Source organism: Corvus cornix, chromosome 1A, assembly GCF_000738735.6.
Source record: "Corvus cornix cornix isolate S_Up_H32 chromosome 1A, ASM73873v5, whole genome shotgun sequence".
Classification (NCBI taxonomy): domain Eukaryota; kingdom Metazoa; phylum Chordata; class Aves; order Passeriformes; family Corvidae; genus Corvus; species Corvus cornix.
The window spans coordinates 25,120,311-25,145,310 of record NC_047057.1 but is presented as its reverse complement, the minus strand read 5'-3'; the positions used below and the strand labels follow the sequence as shown (position 1 = coordinate 25,145,310).

Sequence of the window (25,000 nt, the reverse complement as noted above, 5' to 3'; positions counted from 1 at the left end):
GACTTCCCCACATAGTTTGCTGCAAGGAAAGCGATAATGGTTTTGTTTCTTCCTATGTATTTCACCATATGTTTGTCATTTTAATTCCATCTACCAGAAGTTCTCCTACTATATATTAAAAATAGTCCTGTGTACATATGTTGCCCATGTGTTAAGAGTTTCATATGCGCTTGTTTTTACTGTAAACCTTTGACAGAAATGGGAGTCGTTCAAGGTCATTTTGGAATATAGGTATCATACACTGCAGTACTGACCTCAAAAATATCTTCTTGATGAGGGTAGTATTCATGAGAAGCCTTCACAGGAGGACCTTTGGCATGCTTACTGCCCTACTTTCAAATTAATCCCATGTCAGTATGACTGGTTCTGTGGATGCTTTTTATTCCTTGAGAGTATATAATTAGTTTTGATAAAGCTATTCAGATAAAACCAAAGGTGCAGAGACAAGAGCTAGAGGTTTTTCTTTGCAGGAAGGTATTTTATTTCTGTAATGCGTCTGTTTGTAGACAGTGACCCAGGTGACCTCTGGAGTCATCCTCTGCACTAATTTTATTGAAAACACAATTTTATGGTGATCTAGCATATAGCATTTTAATCTGATTTAAATATGGTATGTTTGATTTGCTGGAAACTAATTGATCCGCTGTATTGTTCACATACAGTTATTTATGCATTACTGCACCCTCATTTTTTCTTGTAAGGGAAGAGTAAGATCTTTTTTATTCAACACCTTTGTGTAGTTGTATGTAACATAGGCAACTGTGTACCCGTGTTAGTTCAGAAAACCAAAACCAAATACAGCAAGTGTAGCAGAGACAGATGTACAAATTTTAAAGCTATTTCTTTTAAATTCTTTCAGTGAGATCAGAACCTTTATGCTCTTGTAGCAAATTTCCACATGGGCCTAATTATAACAAGACTTTTGCTTTTCTGATGCAAGTAAATCAATGTGTTCTAACAGGTTGAGCCCCTTCACTCCCAGCTTCATTTCATTTTTCCTTTGTAAACTCTGGTCTTCTGAGCTGACAAACCAATCCATTAACCCAATGAGCCAGACAGGATGTCTGCTTGTTTTTTAAACTTTGAAAAATCATTTATTTTCAGAAGCCCAACGTTAGTGAAAAACATACCCACCAGCTTAGGCTATGGAGCAGCTCTTAATGCAAGCTTGCAGGTAAAAAATACTAAATAATTCTTTCCTTATACGCACCGATTATGTTCTTGTGTGTGATATACTTTATTTCTGCTTATACATTGGTATAGAATTACCTGTCTTTATGTTTATGTGGACCTGATGGTCATTCTAAATAGTTGGGTTTATCATCCAAGTAAGTTGTATTACCTAGCACTGCAAGTAGTAGTTCTTTTTCATGCTACTTTTGATGTGAAGAAGCAAGAAGGACACCCTGTGGCAAAATCTGGAACATTCAGTTTTGCTGCAAATGTTAGATTGATAGAAGCTTTTGCAAATGCATGTGGATATGCATTAATATTTATCCAAGCTGTCATAAATGATTTCACATCATAGTGTTGGGGAACATGGTGCTCATGGCAAAAACTTTAAAGTTTAATTATAATATATAATTTTTATGCAGAAGAGGCAAATGTCAGGACTTTTTTATTTTGAGTTAAGTTCTGGTCATTTTTTAAAGTACAGCAGCTGCCTGCATTATAAAGGAGCTATACATTGTGTGGAAGGGCAAAGGGGTTAAGTGTAATTCAAAGTCAGAAAATGATGTAAAACTAGAAAGTGCCATGAATATCAGAACATAGTTAATAATGGAAAATAATGAAACCTAAGCAAAAGAAAGAGTAAACCAGAAGTAGAAATGCTGTTATATTCAGAATGTGAAAATAATTGGAAATGCACAAAATCCTTCTGACCACCTCAACAATTACTCAAAATGAGCTGTTCCGTGTGCGTTTATTTCTGAATGTTCATACACGTATGACTGCTATGTATATGTGTGGACTAATAATTTTGGCTTTACTTTTCATTTTGGTAGGCTGCACTGGCAGAGAGTAGTTTACCATTGCTTAGTAACCCAGGACTGATAAATAACGCATCCAGTGGCTTACTGCAGGCAGTCCATGAAGATCTCAATGGTTCGCTGGATCACATTGACAGTAATGGAAATAGCAGTCCAGGCTGCTCTCCTCAGCCTCACATGTAAGTGCAGTTAGCTTTCTTCCAAAAAAAAATGCCTTAGTCTAAGACACAATATTACTCAAAAGAGCTTTGAAAGATGGTAAGTGAAACATCTGGAGCTATATATTTGAAACTAAACATTTATATTAAAGTATTTAAATAGATGAATCTGCATTTACTTTGTAGTTAGATTGCCGTAAGCTTTTTTTTGTTGTTTTGGTTTTTTTTTTAAGCCTCATCAATTTGCTTGCAATCTCTGAACTTAATGGGAGGCTGATCTCTGTGGTCATTTTCACAGCCTGGTTTGTAAGGTATAGTCGGAACGTTCACATTGGAATTAGTTGTAATTTTAACTATGAGTCTCTAAACCATTTATGAACTGTAGTAGAGATATTGCCCATTTATATAAACCATAAAATGCAAAGTTTAACTGTTGCCCACAGTTTACATAGAAGCCAGTAAAGTGTAACTTTTTGCCTGTCATATAAATCAGTGTAATTACATATTCAAGTTTAATTACTGGTGCGTCTGTATTGGCAAGGTTTATATGTTATATTTTATGCAAGACTACGATTCCTATTAATATTTAGCAGCTAACTATATCATTAATTACTCTAAATTCTTTCCCCTACCATCTTTTTAATGGAGCTGAGAGAGTGGAAGTATTAAAAATTGATGTATTGTGGATTTCAGAAATGTGTCTGAAGCTTTAGAAATGCCTGGCCTTAATCAGTGGTGTCAAACATGGCAGTTTCTTGTTTACTAAATAGTAAAACATGTATCTTGGAGGTATTGTTTCCCAGGTTATTTATATAATAATTAGCGGTGTGATATCTAAGTAGACTTAGTTTTAAGTTTACTGTAGGATGATTTTTAAAGTGTATCTACAGTTATAGTGTCTTTTTTTTTTATGTTTTAAGAAGCTGATCTCATTTGCCTTTTTTCATTCCGTTTTCTCTTTCACATTTTAAATGTTCATTTTAATTGCTAGAGTGGGATATTTAACAGTAACAGTAACAGTAATTGAGACCAGACTCCCTTTTTTACTTATGCTCTGATGTGTGAAGAATCCATTTTGATCTGACCTTTTTTTGAGGGGAAATATTTTACTGATTTTTTTCTCCTTTTGTTTGGTGTTTTAATATATCTGTGATCACACAGAAATGTTTATTGTCATGCATTTAATTGTTTTATTGCACATTTATTCTACTTGCCTTTGAAAATAATACACTCTGAACATTCATGTATTTTATCAGGTTCCAAACCATTACTTTTTCAAAATGGAAAAATTTGTCTTTTGGAAGTGTCTTTAGATGTATTAAATAATACAAAAGAAGTGATAAAACTTGAAGTAGAAAGAACATGAATATATGCTCTTGAGAGTAACACTACTCTAAAACAAGTAAAGTGAGCAATCAGACAAAAGTTTTTATATCCCATGCTTTATGCTATCAACCATGCAGTGGGTAGCTTGAGGCCTTTTACTTTTAGCAGTTCTCCTGAGTATGCTAATGCTCTCTTCCTGTATAAAATGCCAAGACAATAAAACTTTAAAGAGCAAACAAGAGTTAGATGATGTGTGTTAAAAACAGCTACTTTACAGAAAAGAATGACACTTGCTATTAAAGTTGTTTTGTAAGTGCTAGGCAGATCTGTTTACATATCCTGTGTTCTGGCTGCCATTCTGCTGGATAAACTGTGATATCTGTGCATATGATTATGTAGATACGGCTACATTTATAGCTGTGTTTATAGCTAAAATACTGCATATTGTAGCAATTCTTGCCTATAACAAAGGCAAATACCTTGAGTTACACCCTAACTCAAGATTCAGCCTTCCTCTCTCATTTTAATGATGTGTCTTTTGTCAAAATAGGCATTTTCGGGACTTGCTATGGTAACTCTGGAAACTTGTGAGGACATGCTGCTCAGTTCTTGATAGATTGAAGCAACAGAATGTACATGCCCCGTGCCACCACTGGAGAAAGAATCTATGCTTATTCATCCCTTGCACCAAACTTAGTGCAAGAATTCTGGGCTTCTGTGAGACCATGAGGCATCAGACAAAACATGCAAACTATGACTTGATACCCACTCACTTGTGACATTTTTTCCTTTTCTTTGTGGAGGGAAAAAGGGAATGAATGCAATCTGCAAGGAAAGGTCAGGGTAGGGAGAGGCTTGCGTGAGAGGCAGAGGACCAAGGAAGAGAAGAGACCTCTTCTTTGCTTCCATGACCACATTGGTCAGGGACCCTCATTTTTGTTAAAGAGCATTACTTAAGAAAATGAGAAAATAGTATAGGTAAAGCAAAACAGAGGCAAAACAAATGAGAAAGAAGTAAACAGAAGTAAATAGGTAAAGCAAAGCAGAAGTAAAACGAGAAGACAAGTGAGGAATATGGCAAATAATGAAGACACAATTTCAATTTTGCATTACCTCCACAGATAACATAATCTCTTTCTGTTTTTAACTGAGAAATAGTTAATAAACTATTAAAAAAAAAGTATTTTACTGGCACAAGCACCTACTTAGTTTTAGTCTACTGAGAACGTTCACCCAGGAAGTGTGAGTGTTTCTCCCCTAGAGAAGGGTTCTCGAGGTGTGATAATTACTTCACTCACCTAAGAATTTGGAGGCTCTGTTAATCTCCAAGTAGGTTAAACCTCCATCTCCTGATTCCTAGGAAGATGCCCTAGCTACAACAGCAGGTATATATGCTGAGCAATGTTGCCTGTCATCTTGTTATGTGGCACACATGCAGGAACAATGGAGCAAGGTATTAGGGAAGGAGGCAAGATGTTATGCGCAATTTAGAGATCAAAGGATTCAGTTGGGAAGGTGCAGAGTTTGAATTCTAGACAAGCTTCCAGATGGAGTAATTTCTTTGGTATTTCAGCAAGAATCCCAGTGACAGTGTCAAAGCCAACCATCTTAGCCATTTGGTTGTTAAAATTGTACTGACTGTCACTTTATCAGGTATGATAAAACTATATGATAGCAAAACTGTCTTGTTTTAGGATGATCATATGATTTTAGCATATTTTGTGTGTGTGTGCGGAAGTCACTGTATCTGTGGTTGAGCATTGGAACATTATCAGAGACATTGTTTTCTGTTATTGTAGTGCCTTAGCTACTGAGTGTCAGAAAGTCAGGAAATCGTTTCAGTTGTTGGATATGAACCTAGTACTTCACATCTGGTTTTGTGAAACAGAGCAGTAAGAGCATTTAGAGTCATTAATTTACCCATCTGTGGCCAGGTATCTTAACATAGGTGGGCAAACCAACTTACTTAGAAAATAGTCTCTGTTCATTGACTAGAGAAAGACGGGAGGTCTGTAACTTCAAGTAACTGTATCACACTTAAATGCTTGTTAAGTGCAGCGAGTCCAAGCCAGTGTATTTACGGCACTTTAAAACCTCTAAAATTTTGGCCTCATGTAATGAAATATAATCTGCTCCATTTCTTACGCTTTTTGAATACTTAAAAATACTGCAGGAAGTTGTAGGTGATCAGTATAACCATGGCCTGGTAGCTGGGGTAACTCTTATATTAATTATTACATAAAGCGTCTGAAATTTTATATTGTGTGCCTCCCAGTTTCCTTTCTCTATTTGATGAAAGGTGGCCACGATCCCATATGCAGCATATGACTAGTGGGATCTTAAGCCCTAGGTTTTCTTTCTGTGTTTCAGCAGTATTAAATCCAAGTTCTGTCTTTGACTTGTCTTCAAATCTGATTCCTGGTATGTAGGCGCTGAGTGCTTTCTTGACATAAATCTTCCCTGAGAAAATGTGTTACTTATTGTGGGCATGTATGTTCTGTTCAAAATTTAAATTTAAGATCAGTTGTCAACAATCTATGTCAGGCAATTGTATTTTAAGTCAATGCTTAAGACTCTTTCTTCCTTCATTATTTCAAAATGGACTACTTCTCCAAACTTACAGTGAGTTAGAGCTGATAAGCAATAGGTTTCAAAGTGACAAACAGAACTGAAGATATTTTATACACAAAGATTCATTATTTATGGTTGCTGCTAATCTTACATAACAATTGTACATGGATGTAACTGTAAGTTCCACAGTACACACCTTCAAAATATAAATTCAGACTTCTGAATTAAAAAAAGACAAACCCAAACAAGTGCAGTTAAAGCTGGGTTGTGGGAAACATTGGAGAAAACTTTTTTTATTCTTGTAGAAACAACAGCATTGGATGAGACATGAAATGATGCTTAGGAGCAATAATGACAGTTTATGCATTAGTGAAAACGCAACTTCTTTTTAACCTGTATGTAATAGACAGCATACTGCTGAAGAGTTTTGGAGGGATTTGAAGGTCAATTCTTTCAGAACTAATAAATTTAGATTTTTAAATGAGCATCAGGATCATAATGAAATCAACTTTCAATAAAGCTATTACTTTTCCTGTCTCTATTATATGTTCAAGAATTCTCACTCTTGAGGATGGAAAATAAGGGATGCAAATGAAGTTCAACTATTTTTCTAGTGTTTGTCTCTGCATTGTACTAGACTGATAACATTTCAGTGATTATTGCAACTGGCACAGACCCGGGTGTTTTGTCACCAGAATACTTAGCACATCACTTGTCCCCATGATCATGGCAAATGCATCATGCACAGTGCCATTTTACTTCATTGTATAATCCTAGGGGGGAAAGGTACCATTTTAATCTGTAAAGCTTTTTAGCAGTTGAGGATACTGAAAGAAATTGGTCATGAAAAAACAAGGAAAATTGCAGACTGAGGAAATGTAGTCTTGCCATAGGAAACAATGAGGCGATTATACCATTCTGTTAAAACTGCAGCTCATTTAATAAGGAGTGGAAGGAGTTAGAAAAGGTGACAGGGAAAGCAGATATCCCTCTGGTGAGGTTTTGTGGAAGGGGCTTGTCATTATGGTTGTCCCCCTTCTCACTCTGTGGACAAGACTGAGGACAAGGCAACTAAACTCATTCTCAACTGATTTACCAAAATAATCTAGTTCCTAACAGCAGATCCAGAATCCTGGAATTAAAACCATTCTGATTTCTCGAATTTTAGTTGTTGACAGTTTTTTTAGAAAAGTACAGTGAAAATAAGAAATAAGGTTTTAGAGTCACTTCTCAAAAAGTGAGTTCATACATCATGTCCTGTATGACTCTTTGTGTTCAGCTATCATAGTGCTGTACTCTGTAAAATGGGAATTGTTTGAAACCAAATGTCAAGACACACACATACATTCTGTGATGAAGGTGTTTCTAGAAAACATTATGGTAGGTTGTTATGAGAAAGAATAACCTTGTCCAAATGAGCAAGGGTAAGAGTCAAAAAAAAAAAAAGGACCTTATGCAGTGTTGTCCTTCGTCTTCGATTTTGTGTGGAAAAAGTGAGTTCCAAGCATCTATGGTTTCAGTCACCTTCTCTTTTGTATGCTCTTGTCGTTCCCAACCCTACTCCTTTACCTTTTCTCACTCTTGCCCTGACTGGATCATTTCTCTCTGCAGTTCTATCTGCATAATCATCAAACTTGTTATTTTTTTTTCAAACTTTTTTATCTTTAAATTTTATTCCCAGAGGCAAATATGATTATTCTGCTCTAAGATCATTTACTTTTGAGGTGCTTCAGTTTGAAAGCATTCCATTGTCAGGTCGTTCCCATATCTGATTATTCCAGTCCCCCACTGTTAAGCTTTCACACCACTTACAGTAGGTTACCTATCATTCCAGTTTTAATCCCTTTCATTCCCTTGTTTCTTTAACTTCATAATGTTACAATCCCCTGTCTTTCCTTCTTCCTTTTTTTTTTTTTTTTTTTTGTTATCATTTCATTGTCCCATTTCATGATCTCTTTGCATTTACCTTGGAGGCTTGTTCTGTTCTAGGGGACTGCTATGATCCAAGTCTCTTGTTCATTGTATAAGACTTGACATAGTGTATAAGAAAATAAACTCGCGAAACATATCAATTAGCAGGGATGTAACAAGCATTATTAAATAGGTGAGAAGCATGTAATTGAGCAGATCAATGTGGTAGCAGTTGCAGTATTTCTGGGTATCCTTGTTCATCAAAAACGTTTCACGTAATCACATGATATTTTAATGCCTGTATAATTTAATTTCACACATTTTTATTCATAAATCTAACATAAGGATGATAATGGGCAAAGAGATTTTGTGACAACAATTGACTTATTTTTATATGAAAAGAGGAACAGCTAGGAAATGGGATCTTAAAGGTTATAGCTTTTGTCTGAGCATACTCCCACTGAAAGAAGTTCTATTGTGAGAATATGCAGTGAAATAATTTTGGCTTTTGTACAGAACCATTTACATGTGGACACTAATGGAAAAATAAGCAATGGTGTTTTTATTAACAATATTTTTCACCATTTCCGTTGAGACAACTTTTCACTTGAATGTTTCTCTAAATATTTATATTTTCCTTTTTTTAAATTTTATTTTACATTACTTTACTTTTCAGTCCATTTGTCCTCTACATTTGCTTCTGTTCATCAATTTTCTTATTTTCCAACGCTGATGGTCCAGTTCTTTATCATTTCATCTCTAGCTTCTTAAATGTTACACGTCTTACTTTTGATCAGAAGTTGCTATTTCTTTCTTACATGATTCCAGCCCCAATTGTTGCACTTCTAGAGTACATTCCCAATGCTCTTAACAAAAAGATCACTCCAGCGATACAGGGCCTTCAGCTGAAAAGAGTCAGATCCCCATAGCATAGCTTGTAGAAGTTGGTAGGCTCCTGTGGGGTTTCACAGAATCTTTTTGGAAGCTGTCTTGCTGAAAACTTTGTGGTACTGCTGTCATGAATTCTCAGTGTACGGACAAGATACTTTTGCTTTTCACATAAAAGCTCTGTATAAGAAAAGGCAGCATCTTAAGTATTGTTGCAGATGTTAAAAATTTGTTTGACGTTGCACAACTAAATCTCTCTGCAATGTGGTCGTGTAGCTCCTCAAATTAGTTCATAAGAGAGTCCTATCTTTGTACAATGCAAAAGCTGAGATGAAAGTGCCATTAAAGTGTATTTCTAAAACTGCACAGACAGTAACAAATTTTATCCACTCCTGATGATTGCATTTGTTTTTTAAATAACTATAATATTATAAGCCAAAATTTTTGAAAGTGGACTCTCTAAATACTGTTTCTTGATACACATGTCCAAAATGTGTCTTTAAACTTACTTATCACATAAAAAGTCAAATAAAAAAATACAATTATAACCAACTGATAACATTTATACCAGTTGTTTAAATTATGATCCATAAATCCAAGCATTCCTTGAAAAATGTAGGACATTATGCTGAGAAATTATTTGACTATTGTTTAATCTTTAGAATTCATAGAAAACTAAGCACTTTAAGCATTTTAAAAGAATAAAAATTCCAATGTAGGGTTGTGTTTTTTTAAGACTTTATAGAAAGACTTCATCTCGTGTGAAACCCCACGTGTGGGTCACATTAAAGTTACTAAATCTCAAAATGGCTAAAGACATGATTATACCTGGTAAAGTCTATATGCAAAAGTAAAGTTCACAGTCTTCTGATGAAGTGCAGTTGCATCTAACAAAAGTCTTTGATTTTAGATCGGTGCTGGGAATGCATATATGTAGTACAGACTCTGATGTAATTTCTGTTAGGGTTATAACTGCAAGCATTCTGGTGGTTTTCTCCAAATAAGCAACAACATTAAAGGTTTATCTTAAATTAGGCTGAAGATATCCAGTAGTCTCCCTCCTACACCAAGATTTTACCAAGTTCATTGTTCCACTGTACCCATTAATAAGGATTTAATGATGTTGCAGAATCTTTGTATGATTGTGGCCGCTCCACTGGTGCTTTTCAAAGGCTTAAATAGGCTTCTGATTGAGATGGATAAGGGGATATGTTTATTTGATGCAGTATTATGCTATGATAGTAGTAGTCTGGGTAATTAGGGACTTCCCCGAAAATTAATTCTTATTTCTCTTCCTGTTTCCCCTCCTTTTCGTCACTCCTTGCAAATTTGGCATTATCAGACACCATAGCTGAAAAATGACCTCTGAGCTTTTATCTCCTCTTGCTCTAAGAACACAGGAGATAAGAGTCATGTTGTGGGCAACCATATATTACAATACCTCTCCTACAATTATCATAGTCCATCTCTAATTTGAAAGACATTGGAAAACTTCATTCCTTTGATGATTATAAGCCACATTCTAATTTCCAGACTAAATATATTCTAATTTAGGTTTGCTGATATATGTTTTAGTCTACTGAGTCTTTTTTATTCTTCCTCATGTTTCTCAAATGTATTCTAGAGAGCACACTGTGAGCTTTGAATCTTCATTTTGTAGACCAGACTGTTTCTGATAGAGCAGACTGTCCATTTCCATCATGTGTCTACAAGCCATTCCATAAAAAGACTCAGTTTGGATTTAGTTATGTGGGTAGGTATTAACAGGTTTTTGAAGAATTCCAGATGTACTTGTATATAATGTGTTCCTTCTTTGTCTCTGTTCCTGTGGGGAAGAAGCTTATTTCAGCTATATTCAGCAAAACTGTTATGGTTTATTTTAATATACACTATTACAGATGGACTGGGGGCCCTGTTGTAGAAAACGCTGTACAAAGGCAAAACAAAAAGGTTTGTCAAACCCCTGCCCCAAACTCTTGCAGTCTTTAGGTAGTAATTGAATTACTTAGGTTTTGAGAAGGACCTTCAGATGTAGTTTGAATAGAAGCTGTATATACTTAAACTACTGTCCCCTTGTAGAATAACATCACTTCATTTAGAGAAGGGTTTGACACAAAGCTGGTTGCCATTGACAGCACTATAGGTACATAAAGCCCAAAGGTGAACCATGCCTGGTAGCAGTGACATACCCTGAGATGAGCACCCGTCAAGTAGTGTTCTGTTACTATGCATGCCCTTTAATTCATAGCATTATGAGAGATAATTATGCATTTGTATCTATCTGGAGCTACTGGAAGTACAATTAAAATCATATATATTTTTATTTTGTAGCTACATATATACAGGCGTATTAATGACCAGTGTATTGCACTGTATATATTTCATTCAGCAGGAATCCACTGCCCTGTGAAGCTGAAGTCTGTGTTTAAGCACAGCTCAAAGCATGTGGCTAAGAGGCAGGATATATTAATCTAGGCTCTGTGATATCTCAGATATCTCCTAATCAGCTCAGTCTGCAGGCAGACTATATTTGTGTTTTCTTGCAGAAATGATACAGATACAGCATATTTATCTGAAATGTTGCTCTTCACATCTAAATGGTAAATCTGCAGTAGTATAAAAATGGGAGGCATGATTAATATTCGTATGTTAACAGTTTGGTGAAACGTTCTGAAGAAAGTTGGAATGACTGGATGCACAGTCTTTCCTAAAAGTAGAAATTGTAGCTGGTGACAAATGTGTGCTGACAAACGTATGTGGTTGTTGAGAGCATACTTAACAGGAACATTGTACATAAAAGTAAGCTCTGTCTTCCACACAGTTCTTCTGATTGGTCTTTTCTGAAGACTGGGGAAAGACTAAAAATACCTGGTTTTTTGAGAAGAGAGGAACTGAGTGGGAAATGATGACAGCGTTCAGAACACTGTGCAGAGAAGATGGGAAAGAACTTGTCCATTGGGAATGGGACAAGAAATAGTTGATTGGTATTTTGGCAAGAACACCAGAAAAAAATCCCCACCTTTCTGACTTTAGGATAATAAAGTGCTGATATATGTACCAACACAGAAAGTCTTTTCAACCACTGATACCGGAAGCTTCTAAGAAGAAATTAAAGTGGTCAAAAGCGGTTTAAGTATGAATGATCCTACTTTGGGGTAGGGAAAAGAAATTAAGAGACTTTATGATCTCTTGAAGTCCCTTCCAACCCTGTTTCTTTTGATCCATATCATAAATCTTGAAAAAGTAGGAGCTTTTTCATGTATGCCATGTTTTACAAAGATAGCTGAATTGTCCATATCCATTTATGTTGTAACTTGGAGCAGCTCTCATTGCTAAATACTTTTAAGCACTCTTAAGATTGAATTGAAAGTTGGCCTTGCAGAGAAATACATAGTAAGCACAGAATTCAGCTAATATGAGAAATGTCAGCAAGGGCAGTGCAGAAAGTCCTGAACAGGTCAGTTTGACCAAATTGTCCATGTTGAGAGTGATGTGTGATTCTGCTTGTTAAATGCTACCATCAGCTGTTCAGCAAAAAAACCAGAACTGAAGAGCTGGCCTTTCTCCAGGCTTGTTCTAGCAGAACAAGCTAGTCCAGCTAGGCCAGCGGTGTTGGGAATCCAGAGAGGTCACAGCTGACTGGAAACTGGAGAATGTTGTCCCAGTTTCCAGGAAAGGCAATAAGGAGGACACTGGAAACTACAGGCCTGTTGATCTCAATGCAGTGTCTGACAAAATCATGGAAGACCTTATTCTGGGAACTACTGAGTAAAAAAAGAGGAGGACAACACAGTCACTGGTGACAGCCGGCATAGATTCATGAGGGGGAAGTCCAGTTTGTCAAACCTGATTTCCTTCTGTGACAAGATAACTCAGGTACTTAGTTGTTGCTGCAAAGTTTTGGTGTAACTGGTACACTTCTTAAAACTTCCCAACCATTAGACACTACAGAGCATGCCAGATCCACAGCCCCTTCTCTTGAACTTTGTTGTTTCTGGGCTTGCTCTTTTTCTATGGTTCTTCAATAACCCCAAAAATATTCACACTGAAATCTCTAGTATTTTGTCATTTTCCTTTGAAATTTTGCCTTAAAAACTTCTGTGCCTTTTCTCCCTAATACTTTTCTTTGTTTAGCGTGTTAACTTTAGACGTTTGAACTAGATGCAGTTGATGGGTTGAAAGACTTTAGAGGCCTGTGCCCTAAGCTAATTTCTTGTCAAGTCTCTACTTTTTTGTGGTTCTATCACAGAGAAAATACATTTATTTAGACACCAAAGGGAGCAAGCAAATGTCAAGGATGGGAATTTTAGTAAGAGTTGCTAGAATCAGAAAATCTATGTTAATGTCATCTTCTTAATCAGAACTTGATGCTTAAAAATTTTGATCCTGTAAGAAGGGCTAATTGTAGGTGAGCTTTAAGCCTCATTTGATATATAGAGTGTTCTTAATATGCCAGTTTTTCAGAAAGATGATGTCTTTATCCATGTTCAAAACTTAATATATTAGTGGAAATAGGATATCCATATTAATAGTCTTTGCCTTTTCTTGCCAAGTTTAAAAATAATAATAATAATTAAAAGAAAGAACCCCAAACAATTGACAAAACACCAAGACCTGCTCAATTTAGTTATGTTTCATAATGTAAAAAAAATCCTCTGTGTGTTTTCACTGCCCATTTTTAATCAACAAATTTTTTTTGTTAAAGGAAAATGAAATTGTCGCATTAAATCTGTCAATTTATACTCTAGAAATTTCTCTATACAAAACTCATCTCTTTGTACTAAGCTAAAAGGACAAAGAGAGCATGTTTGATTGTTGGGAGGTTTTTTTATTATTTTCAACATATTTTCAACTCAAACTCCTTACTATAAAGCTAAAATTATTCAAAAACTTGTTTTGCATATTTTCCTTTTTATTTTGGAATGCCACTAATGGCCATTTTCAAACTTTTGTTTGAACAGAAACTCTGTGTTTTAGCTGTCCCTAATTTAAAGAGAATAAGTTGATATTTGGATGTTCTTGGGCAGGCCCAAACTGATAGGACAGGAAGCACCAAGCTCCAACTCCATCCTCTTCAGGATCAAATGTATTTGTATATTTTGTAGATAAGCAGATAAGTAATCTCTGAGTTGGGAACTGCATATGCTATAGAAAGGAAAAACGAGAGGTTTGCTCCTAGTCTCCATGAATTAATGGTTAGCTGGCTTCTGCAGCGTGAAGGTCAATATGTGTTAAAACATTTTTCCTGTAGATTAATGGTAGATGGCATCTTGGAATTATTGAATACTCAATATTTTTAATAGGATTTATATATATAATAATTTTAATAAACAGAACTCATTAACTGTGTAACATACTGAGGATTTTAGAAACCTCTTTTTTGCAGTAGCATCATGCCTTTTTATTTTTATAATAAATTAGTAGTGTGATAACTGTAAGGATAAAGTTATTATAAAACTGCCATATTAAATTGGGTGACCCTTAAGTATGAGTAAGGTGAAGGTGAACATGTGCTTTTTCCTATACTTTCCATGTTTCTGTATTTTTAGTATATCACTATTACTCGTATCTCCAATGTTCTACTTTTGCATTGACTTCAGAGGCAGCTAAATTAATTAATAGTTTCCTCCCACAGATATGTTCTCATGCCATAGGTCACTTGTGTTGTTCTTTCCTGGATTCTTCTATACGGTTTTTGAGATGAATGAGTAAAAGCTAAAGGGCAGTCAAGTTATATAGAATATAGAAGTTGAAGTGAGGACCTGCTTACAAATGCATAAACATGTTTTATATAATTGTCATTGTCACTTTTCTGTCCTAGTTAGTCTAACATACTAGGTTTGGACTTCTTAAGCAGAGGCACCATTGAAAGATTCATAATGTATTTCCCAAGGGGTTATAGTAGATGGATGTATATGGGCGGTTTATTTTCATTCTTTTATTTGTCAGCAGTAAATTGATTTTGCCATGAATTGTCAGCTTTGGGGTTTTTTCACAATTAACTTCACATATAACTAGTCTATATATATCGTGTTGTTATCTCTGTTTATATCTTCAGGGCTATTCATAATTATATTCAAAATAGAAATCAAATGTAGGATCTTAGAGAATTCTTGGTGTTAACCTTACCTCTATGTTGTGATACAATCTTTTATTCTTCACTTAATAACTTTTATTACTGACAAATCTTTGTGTCTGCTTTTAGTATGAGTTAGATTTTTGGAAGTTTCTCACAGGAATTTGCAAATTTAAATACATCCGTCTACTCTCCTTGTTTACTGCAGCATTATTCTTAGAAGCCTCATAGAGCAAGTAAAATTACTGGTCTTACATATACTTGCTATTCCACCTCATTCATCTGGTAAAAAAAATACATGTTTCACCTTTGGTTATTCTCCCTTCTCCCCAAGCGTTCTGCCAGATGCATTACATACTCGTCTTACATCTTCTGCTGTGAATAAACTTCAGAATTGAAATCATGGCCCTAATGAAGTCAAGGGGAATTTTGCCATTGACTTAAATGAGATCTGGAGTTCATCCAAGGAAACTCCTTGTCTTCATGTCTTTGGCTTTCCCTCATTTTTCATTCTGCCTTCAGTCACTCTGAATCACTCCTAATCTCCATCTGATATTTATTGTAACTTCTTACAGTCTCGTTTCTCAATTTAAATTTCTCAAAATATTTTAATCTTTTTTTTCACTTTTCTTTTCCTTTTTTCTAGATAAGACAAGGAGTTCTCCCGAATCTGAAATCTTTTTATTGTCTTTGAAAATTTTTACACTCTTACTACTCTATAACATTAGCAAAATCACTCATGTTGAAGTCCAGAACAGTTTTATCCATGCAAATACAAGCAAGAAATATTTTCTCAGTTGTGTCAGGACTAATTGGATATGCCTTGTTAACCAATAAGTTTGTAAGTGTTTTTTAAAAAGGTTTGGGTTTTATTTTTCCTGCTAATATAAGTGTAATGTCTTAATATTTTCTGCTATCTCTATTCCCCTAAAACATATTAAAGATACAGATAAAATCACCCCCCCCCTTTTTTTTTTACTTTTTCTTCATTAAACAGCCCTCTTAATACTTAGTACCTCCTTTCCTATGCAGCTTGTGCCATACTCTTCTCTTTAAAATAGCACCATGTGTTCTCTTAGTTCAGATTTTCAGGTAATAATGAGTATCTTCCTGCTGTCCTGCTCCCCTCTAATATTAGACATACATAGGCACTCATATTCAGAGTAGCTTTCCTCTGCCATTTTCATGCTTGATCTTCACATTCACTTATTAATTGTTCTTGACTTTTACTCTGGTCCTACATTTGCAATACTTGGGTATTCTCTGATTTCTCCTGGAATATTTGAATATGCTGGGACCTCTCCTTGTTTACATCTTAATTGATGTCCTGCAGGATGGACCTCTTTCTCATTAGGTTTGCACATATCAAATTAGGGGAATAGTCAATATGCGTAAGGGTAAGATGGCCATTCAGAGGACTTGTATGGGTTGAAGAACTTGACCAAGAGGAACTGTATGAAATACCATGCCCTGCACTGAGGAAGGAAAATCCCAATCTGTATCCAGTTTTGGCACCTCAGATTTGAAAATTACAGCAGTAAACTGGGGTGAGTTCAGCAAAAGTCTACCCAGATGGTCAGAAGCGGAAGCAGCTGCCCTCTGGAGAGAGCCAGAGCGAGCTGAACTAGATCAGCCTGGAGAAGAGGGGGCTTTGAGGGGACCTGACTTTTAGTACCTACAAGAAGGTAAGGAAGAAGATGGAACCAGGCTCTTCACTGTGGTGGTAGAATGGGAGACGGAGGGCATGAGTTAAAATGAGAGTTTCAGACTGGATATAGAGATACATGGATATATATCCTCTTTCCTCATGAGGACCGTTAGGCAGTGGATGGAGCTGTTGACAAGGAAGTTGTATAGTCCATATCCTCCAAGGTTTTCCTGACCTCACTGGATGAAGTCCCAAGCAATCTGGTGTGACCTTCTAGCTGTGCCTTCTTTAGGGAGTGGGTTCACGGTATTCTAGAGCCATTGACCTGAATTATCCAGTAATCCTAGAGTGTGTTTTCTTTAAAACAGAACCATTGAGAGAGTGAGCAGAAGCAACCTAGCAATTTTAGCAATCAGGCTTAAGGAGAAAGATGCTCTGGATTTTGTTTTACAGATCCTAGGGAAGTCATATCAGGTGCTCACAGAAGGCATGGATCTTAGAACAGCGATAACTGAGTTTACATCTTTTTAATGTATCACAAAAGAAAAATTGTGTATGCAAGACCAGTTTTGTTCAATTGGTAATTATGGCGTTTGTGATTACTATTTTTCTTTACCTCTGCCCCAAGGGACTCACCTCCCTTTTATTCTAGTGTAAATGAAGGGAGGGCATGAAGAACACTAGCTGCTTCTACACTGACTGCTAAAATTTTATCTACAAATGTTATAAATAGGGAAGTCTAGTTTAGGGGTTGTAAAAGCACTAATAGACTTACACAAACTCATTCATACTTGCTCCTACACCTTGCTTGATGTGCCAGAGGCATTTTGTGACCATTGATCATTAATTCCATCTTATGCAATCTCCTCTAGCAATGAACTAAAGACAAACTTTAGTGGCCTAATTAACTATTCCTGTGCACTTTTATCTCCTGTCAGCATCTGCAGCAGTGCCTGCCAGCTAGGACTGTTTGTTGCCTCTGCTTTCCATTGCCAAGTCAATGCAACTCCCAACTCCACCACAGTAGACTGAAATCCTTGGTGATGGATAAAATGATAGATTATATTTCAAAGGTATTTTTTGTGCTTCAGTGTTGCATTTCAGAAAATAAAAAGCTGTTACTTCCAATTTTTTTTCTCAAAATGGCTCTTGGAGAGCCCAGGGTGTAAGGGTGTAATTTGAAAGTGGCAGGTTGACAAAGCACATCCATAAACACCGCCACTGAAGAGCACTGCTTCTATAGGAATCATACTTCTGGTCTTCTTCCACCAGGATGTTGTAGCTTCACCCTCTCCTTAGTGAAATGAGGTAGCACACCCTCAGCTTCCTGAGAAAGGTATATGACAACAGGACCTTCCTTTCTTGTGTGAAGAATCCAGAGATTTGCATATAGGCATTATTTTATCTAGAAATAATGCCACTTCCCTGTCATTTCAGTATATGTGATAAGTACATGGGGGAAGTGTTTCCTGATCTTCAGTGCGAAATAATAATGGATTCTGTGACAGTTGTAGCATTACTGAATTTGTATTTAATTACTCGTCTAATACTTTCTTCCCTTTCTCAATATTTGGATTAGTATCTCCCTATGTGGCTGTACATATTCACATCAATAAACACAGTTCAATTCTACTTAGAAAAAATAATAAACTGTTTATAATAGCGTAAAATTGTAGAAAGACAGAGTAAGAATTAGGTAATATGAAAATACTATAGGATTTGAGAATTTGTCTCCATTTGTCTACCAAAGCATAAATACAAAAATTCTAAATCTAAAATAGTGGAATGGAAAAGAAATCTTGTCTTTCAAAATTGCTGTAGGATATCCTACAGATCTATAGCTATATTGGCAAGATGTAATATAGCTCTTCCTGAGGAAATACTAGTTCACCTCTATTAGGAAAAAAAGACAGCATTAGAAGTTGTACATCATATATTTCAACAGGTTAAACTTGGAAAATACTTAATGTTAATGCAAAGAAGTCTTTAGAAAGCGAAAATGCTTCAGATAAAAACAAATATTTTAAAAGTTTTTCACATATGAAAATATTAAAACATACAGAAATAATTAGATTGGCCACAGAATTCTTTGAGCTTAGTAGCTCACCTTTTTGGCTTGGACACAAATATTTTCAAACTTCCACAGATTGAAGAATTCTGTAGCTGTGGATCTTCTCCCAGCATTTACTGGAACACTTTGTGTAGCTGAATCAAAATTGCAGTTCAGGATGCCCTCTACATAAAAGAATTGAGGGCATCTGTTGATAATAAACAAAAACATAAATAAAAATTGCAGGTGTCCGATATTAAAAGTTACACTGGAAATACGAAGTTCTATAAAAGATACTGTGTTACACAAATATAGAGTTCTGGTTTTTTTCTTTTCATATGCTGAAGCATAGTAATGGTAATGAAGCAAAGACAGTGAATAGATAGTACCGTTGGAGGAGTATCTGCAGCCTAACCAATTGGTTTTGAACATGTAATGTTTGTGGGCTTAAGGCTGTCTACAGAATAGTGAGGAAGATCAACGGAACATCAGTTTGCTTGGGAAGTAGTTAAAGTTGCTTGAGAGCTGCCTAATTATTTAGTTGGGATTTTTTTTTAACTCTTTAGAATCTTTATTTGTTTAACAGGCAAACATAAACTTAAAAGAAAATCAGTGTAGGTTGCCATGACGCATATGGCTTAGAAATTTTTCAGTCGCGAAGATTCCCCTGGGAAAACTTTCTTCACCTGAGTTTTAGAAGATTCATCATCTATACACTTCTGTATGAAGTCACTAGGAAAGCTAGTGAGTCAATAGTATCAAAATTAAAGTCTCACACAAAATAAGCTTGGGAGGGACTTCAAGACATGATGTAATTTATTGCCCTTTGTGCCATTGAATACCAAAGTAAAAAACTCCCTAGTGTTACTAGGTACCAAAGTCACCATAGCAATACAAAATACTTTCAGCTGCAACCCAACAAAAAGATTATCCTTTCATGATTTTAGACTGATTATTGCAACCCCTGAGTAGACTAAAAATGCACCAGAAGAGCTTAAAAGAATTACATGACTTGTTGCAAATTATATTGGTTACAAAGCTCACAGTAACCACATTGACCTAGGCAGCTTCTCTCTCTCAACATCTACCACCACTTCAATACAAAGCCAAAAGCAAAGCGTTTTCCCTGCTAGTCATTACATTGACTTAACTGCCTGAGAGACTCAATCTCTCTGTCATGATGTCCCACAGCACTTCTTCTTAAATGATTTTAGCAGAACATTAAAGATTTTTGGTGGATATGGGCAACAATATTTAGAGGACCCAGATCTGAGCTGTGGAATTTTCCTGGCAGCTTTCAGGATTAAACACCGAACCACTGGCTTTTTTTTTTTCACATATAAAAATGAGAAATGACCTAATGAAATAATTCTTTTTTCTTTTTTTTTTTTTTCTTCTATAGAATTGCATGAAAGATATAGATGGAAACTTAAATTGTTAAATCTCTTGTTTGGAAGAAGGAAAGGATTGCTGTAGTAACTTAATGCTTGTGGTTATAAAAGGCATTGTCTGCCTTTATATGTTTTCCAAAGAAAAATTGAATCTTTTATTCAAAACTTAAAATGAGTACTATTTTACTGAACAAATCTAAATCTTGTTGTAATTATTTATATTTTCTTGTCCTGAGTTCTCACTGCTGTTTTGCTTTATTCGGTATCCCCTTATGTTAAAGTTGATGTGACGTGAATCCACTGTAGAAAACGTGCTATTCATAATTGAGAATATTGTATCAAGTATATTTTCTCCTTGTTGACACCAGCTCAACTCAATTTAATTAAGAAATCATGTACTTGGTTATACGATCTGGTTGTTTTCTTGTCAGCAACAGCACACATTCTAATGTTTAAAAGTTGAATGTAAGACTTGTTTTGTTGCTGTTGTCTAGAGTTTAGCAGGATTTTAGTAGCTGTCATACTAAACACATTTTCCCAAGGCAGGATCAGGCTTATCTTGTGCAAAACTCAGAAGACAAGTTCACCTTATATCAGATGAGTTATTGCAGGCATTGAGAACTTGGCTTCATCCCTAAATATTTGGAAGTTACTTTACACATTCCTTCCTAGTAGATATTAATCCCTCAGCTGCCTGTCCTGTTATCTTTCTCTTTCCTTTGAAACCACAAAGCTCTTCTCCAACAGCCTACAGTCTTCATAAGGCCTCTGTAAATGTCCAGCAACTGTTACCTGTCTCCTGGCAGCTATCCAGTTAAATGATATAAATTGTGATTTCTTTAAAGATACAGTATTCAGTTGTAGTTTGCCAGCTGCAAGGAGCGAGAGAAAAGTCTTTATGTAAAGCTGTAAAGCACATGGAAGACTGAATGTTTGAGGCAGACACAGAGACAGAGGAACTTCATGTTCTGCAATCTATGAGCAAAGAAAAAGTAATGTATTGAGATGAGCAGGCAGATCTGCAAGATATTAGAATTCTTCTTTTATATTAAAAACATCTTTCACAGGGAGTATTATTTTGAAAGTGCTGAGTTACAGGAGAAGTCTTCTTTATAATTGTAGATCCATCAATTGTAAAGAAGGTTATCCATGGAAATGAGGATATTCATGTGTTTATATCTTAACAAAAAAAGTTCTTTGAAATAATTTAGCATAGCCGTATTTTATTTTTGCTGCTGCTGCATTCATCTCCTTGCTTTCTGTTTGTGACACTGCATTGTCAGCCCTGAGCTCAAGTAGAGGTGTATTTTGCCAGCACTTATTCAGAGGAGACAGGTATTTTTATGAGGACATTTGGACATGATGTCATAGTTGTAATTGCTAAGAGATGTCTCCATCATCTCTTTATTATCCCAAAGAGTTAGCAGGGACTTAACATACTTCTTACAGATGTGTGTCTAACTCCAAGGATGATTTGGGAAAGGCCCAAATGATGGGGACTTTAAGGCTCCCCAGGCAAAATGGTCCAGTGCTTCATTGTCTGTACTAATTTTTAACTCCAGCATCTGACCAGTTGCTCTTTCTATAACCTAAGCCATCAATTTTTCAGCCTTTCATCATGTAACAGTTTTTTCCTAATCCTCTATCAGCATTTTCTCAAGTTGTTGACATCTGTGAAGTGAGTAACGATGCCCTCTATTCTGTTGTCATTTTCATTAATAAAAAGTATCGACTAGTTCTGAACACGATTGGTTCATCAAGAAATGATCCTAAACTTTCCTAAAACACAGATTCCAATTATATAGTAGATCAGAAAGTTTTGATCACAAGTTCGAAATCACTTAGCTATGACATGTTTTAGGATTTGAGTAGCATGGCTATTAATAAGAATTCGTAGAATATAAAAATATTTATTCAGAATTTATGTTTAAATACTCAGTAAATCACATGGGAATTTGTTCTTAGCACAGTGCTCCTACTGTACAACAGAATAGTAGTGCAAAATTGTGCAAATAATCACATTTGAATACATTTCTATCTGTATACACACAAATCTTCAAGTCTTCCTTTGCTTATGGAAAAGAAAAGCTTTTTGGTTTTCATACATATCTTGTGTAGTTGCTTCCTCCTCAGAACATGTATCAAATACTATAGCTGTAAGATCCTTTACATCTCTAACCAATATGCCTGAACTTTGCCTTTTAACCTTTGATTTTGAAAAACAAACTCTAGAGTTGAGAGATGTTATTTTCAAGAGCCAATGTGTTATTCCTTGTATTTACACTTCCAGAAAGAGGTGCTTGTATGGCAGTGTTTTCTAAAATTTAACTTTCTTAAGCTTCTGCCAGAACAGCCTATTTGTTTTTGTGTGGACAGCTGAACTGTTTGATTTTTAGTCTTGATTTACTGTTAATCTGTAAGAAAGTGTAGTTGAAAAAAATGAAAATTTTGTATCATGATTGGTGCTTTAAGATTTTAATCCTTCCACAGATTAGTCATCAAAATAATCTTTGAACTGTCCTTGCAAAAAATGCAGTCCTCGATGCTAAAAAATTACAATAGGAGAGGAATTAATATCTTAATGTGTAGTGCATTTTTAATGGCTATTTTCTAGTTATCCTCTCTGTTTATGCAGTGGCTGCAGTCCAACCACTGAAGTTTAATAAATGCAATCTGGGCACCACCCTTAAAGGAATTGAACTCATTTGGGAAAAAAGTTCTGTAAACAGAATTTCTCTAAGCATGGAAACGAAAGTGTAGCAATGAATCATAGAATGGTTTGGAATGGAAGGGACATTTAAAGATCATCTACTCCACCCTCCCTGCCATGAGCAGGGATATCCTTCATTAGATTGATGAAAGCCCCAACCAACCTGATTTTGAACACTTTTAGGGATGGGGCATCCACAACTGCTCTGGGCAACCTGTTTCAGTGTCTCACCATCCTCATATAAAAGATTTTTTCCTTATGTCTGATGTAAACCTACCCTCCTCAAGTTTACAAATGTTGCCTCTTTTTCTGTCACTACAGGCCTTGGTAGAAAGTCCCCATCTTTCTTACACACCCCCTTAAGTATTGAAAGGTCTCCCTGGAGCCTTATCTTCTCTATGCTGAACAACCCCAACTCTCAAATTTCTTCATAGGAGAGGTATTCCAGTCCTCTGATTATTTTTGTGGCCCTACTCTGGACCTGCTCTAACAGGTCCATGTCTGTCTTGTACTGGGAACCCCAGTGATGGGTGCAAACTCCAGGCAGGACCTCATGAGGGCTGAGTACAGAGGGGAGTGGGGGCGAGAATCACCTCTCTCAACCTTCTGAGCACACTTCTTTTTATGTAGCCCAGGATACAATTGGCTTTCTGGGTGGCAAGTGTACATTTCCAGCTCATGTCCATTTTTTCATCCACTACTATCCCCAGGTCCTTCTATGCTGGGCTGCTCTCAAACCCTTTATCCTCCAATCTGTATTGTGCTGGGGATTGCTCTGACCCAGGTGCAGGATCTCATGCTTGCTTTTACTGAACTTGCTGAGGTTCATGTGGGCCCACTCCTCAAACCTGTCAAGGTTCCCCTGGATAGCATCCCTTCTCTCCACCAAATCAACCACCGCTCAGCTTGGTGTTACTGGCAAACTTGCTGGGGGTGCAATCAACAAATCCCACTGTCTAGGTCACAGATGAAGATAGTAAATAGTGTTGGTCCCAGTACAGACTATTAAAAAACACCAACAATGAAGGATTATGCTAGGTATAATGGTGCACAAAATGCAATTTCTTGGGAGTAAAAAAGGGAAAAGAATATTGTGATAATAGTGTTACAGGGTCTGGAGAAATTATTCTGGCACTATAGCGTGATTAAAAATCACTGAAGACTTGCATCAAAAACTTAGTCGCTCACAATTCTGAAGAAAATATCTGAAATTTGAAGCTTAATGGAGTTCAGAAGTTCTCTTCAACACTTACAAATGTTTGAAAAAAGATACTGAGTAAAAAACAAACCCCACGAAAGGGCCTTAAATCTCAAGGCACACAATTACTTGTATTGCCTTAAAAAGGGATGAATGGCTTTTCTCCCTCTTTCAGAAGACACTGTTCAAACGCTTCCCAGTGATAAAAGTAATTTCTAAATGACCCCTCATTCCCCTGTAACATAGCTCCCACACAAATAAGAACAAATATAGTTAAATTCAGGTGGAGACTGAAGCACCTTGTTGCCTGTGGGTCCTAATCTTTGTTTTCAAATTCAGTGAGTTCTACACTGTAGTAGATACTGCATGACCTCAGATCACCATGTGGTGTTTTCAAACCTCAGGTGTCTGCTAGAAATACAACAGAGAGACATAGGAGATTAGGTTCAATTTCTGTTTTTAATCGTTCCAGCACGGTTGGCTTTGCAAGGAGAATCAGGCAGTATGTCTTGGGGTTTATTATTTTATCAATTACTGTGTAGCGGCATGTTGGATACTAACCCAGATAGTAATCCAGTAATCCTTGGATAGTACACTTTATATTGTATACTAGCTATAAGGAAGTCATGTGTTGGAACTGACTGCTAAATATTTGTTTAGTATATTTTGTATACTCTATTCATGAAGTACAATCTATATATACAGTGAGACTAATCATGTTGTTGCTGTATTTATTTTGTAAATCAAGAGCTTTACTGCATTTATATCTTTCATCAGCAAAAAAAAAGCAGACTTGTTTTTTGTATCTTATTTGTAAGTTCAATTTTAATTTTTTTTTTTAGTTTAATTAAAGTTATTCTGCTTTACTTCAAGGTAAATTGAAAGGAACACTTAGAAAAAACAGCACAGGAATAAAGGTGCTACTAAGGTATTGAATGGAATAGTTATGTTTTGTCCAGAATTTAAAGATAGCTGATCTGTACTTTGCCTGCCTAAGTAAAAATCAAATGCTCTTAGCACATCCTGTAGATATCAAAAGCAGAATTTGATCCAGATGGGTTCATTCCTTTTTTCCTTTTTAA

The 25,000-nt window shown here is 36.0% G+C and overlaps 1 protein-coding gene across 1 annotated transcript in view; it reads left to right on the top strand.

Annotated features, from left to right (window-relative positions):
* Positions 1 to 25,000, top strand: part of FOXP2 (forkhead box P2) — a 408,353-nt gene that overhangs the window by 375,726 nt on the left and 7,627 nt on the right. The window contains exons 19-20 of the mRNA XM_039571412.1: positions 1,105 to 1,174; positions 2,007 to 2,170. Of these exons, the coding sequence (XP_039427346.1) occupies positions 1,105 to 1,174; positions 2,007 to 2,170 (234 nt within the window). The remainder of the gene's footprint in view (positions 1 to 1,104; positions 1,175 to 2,006; positions 2,171 to 25,000) is intronic.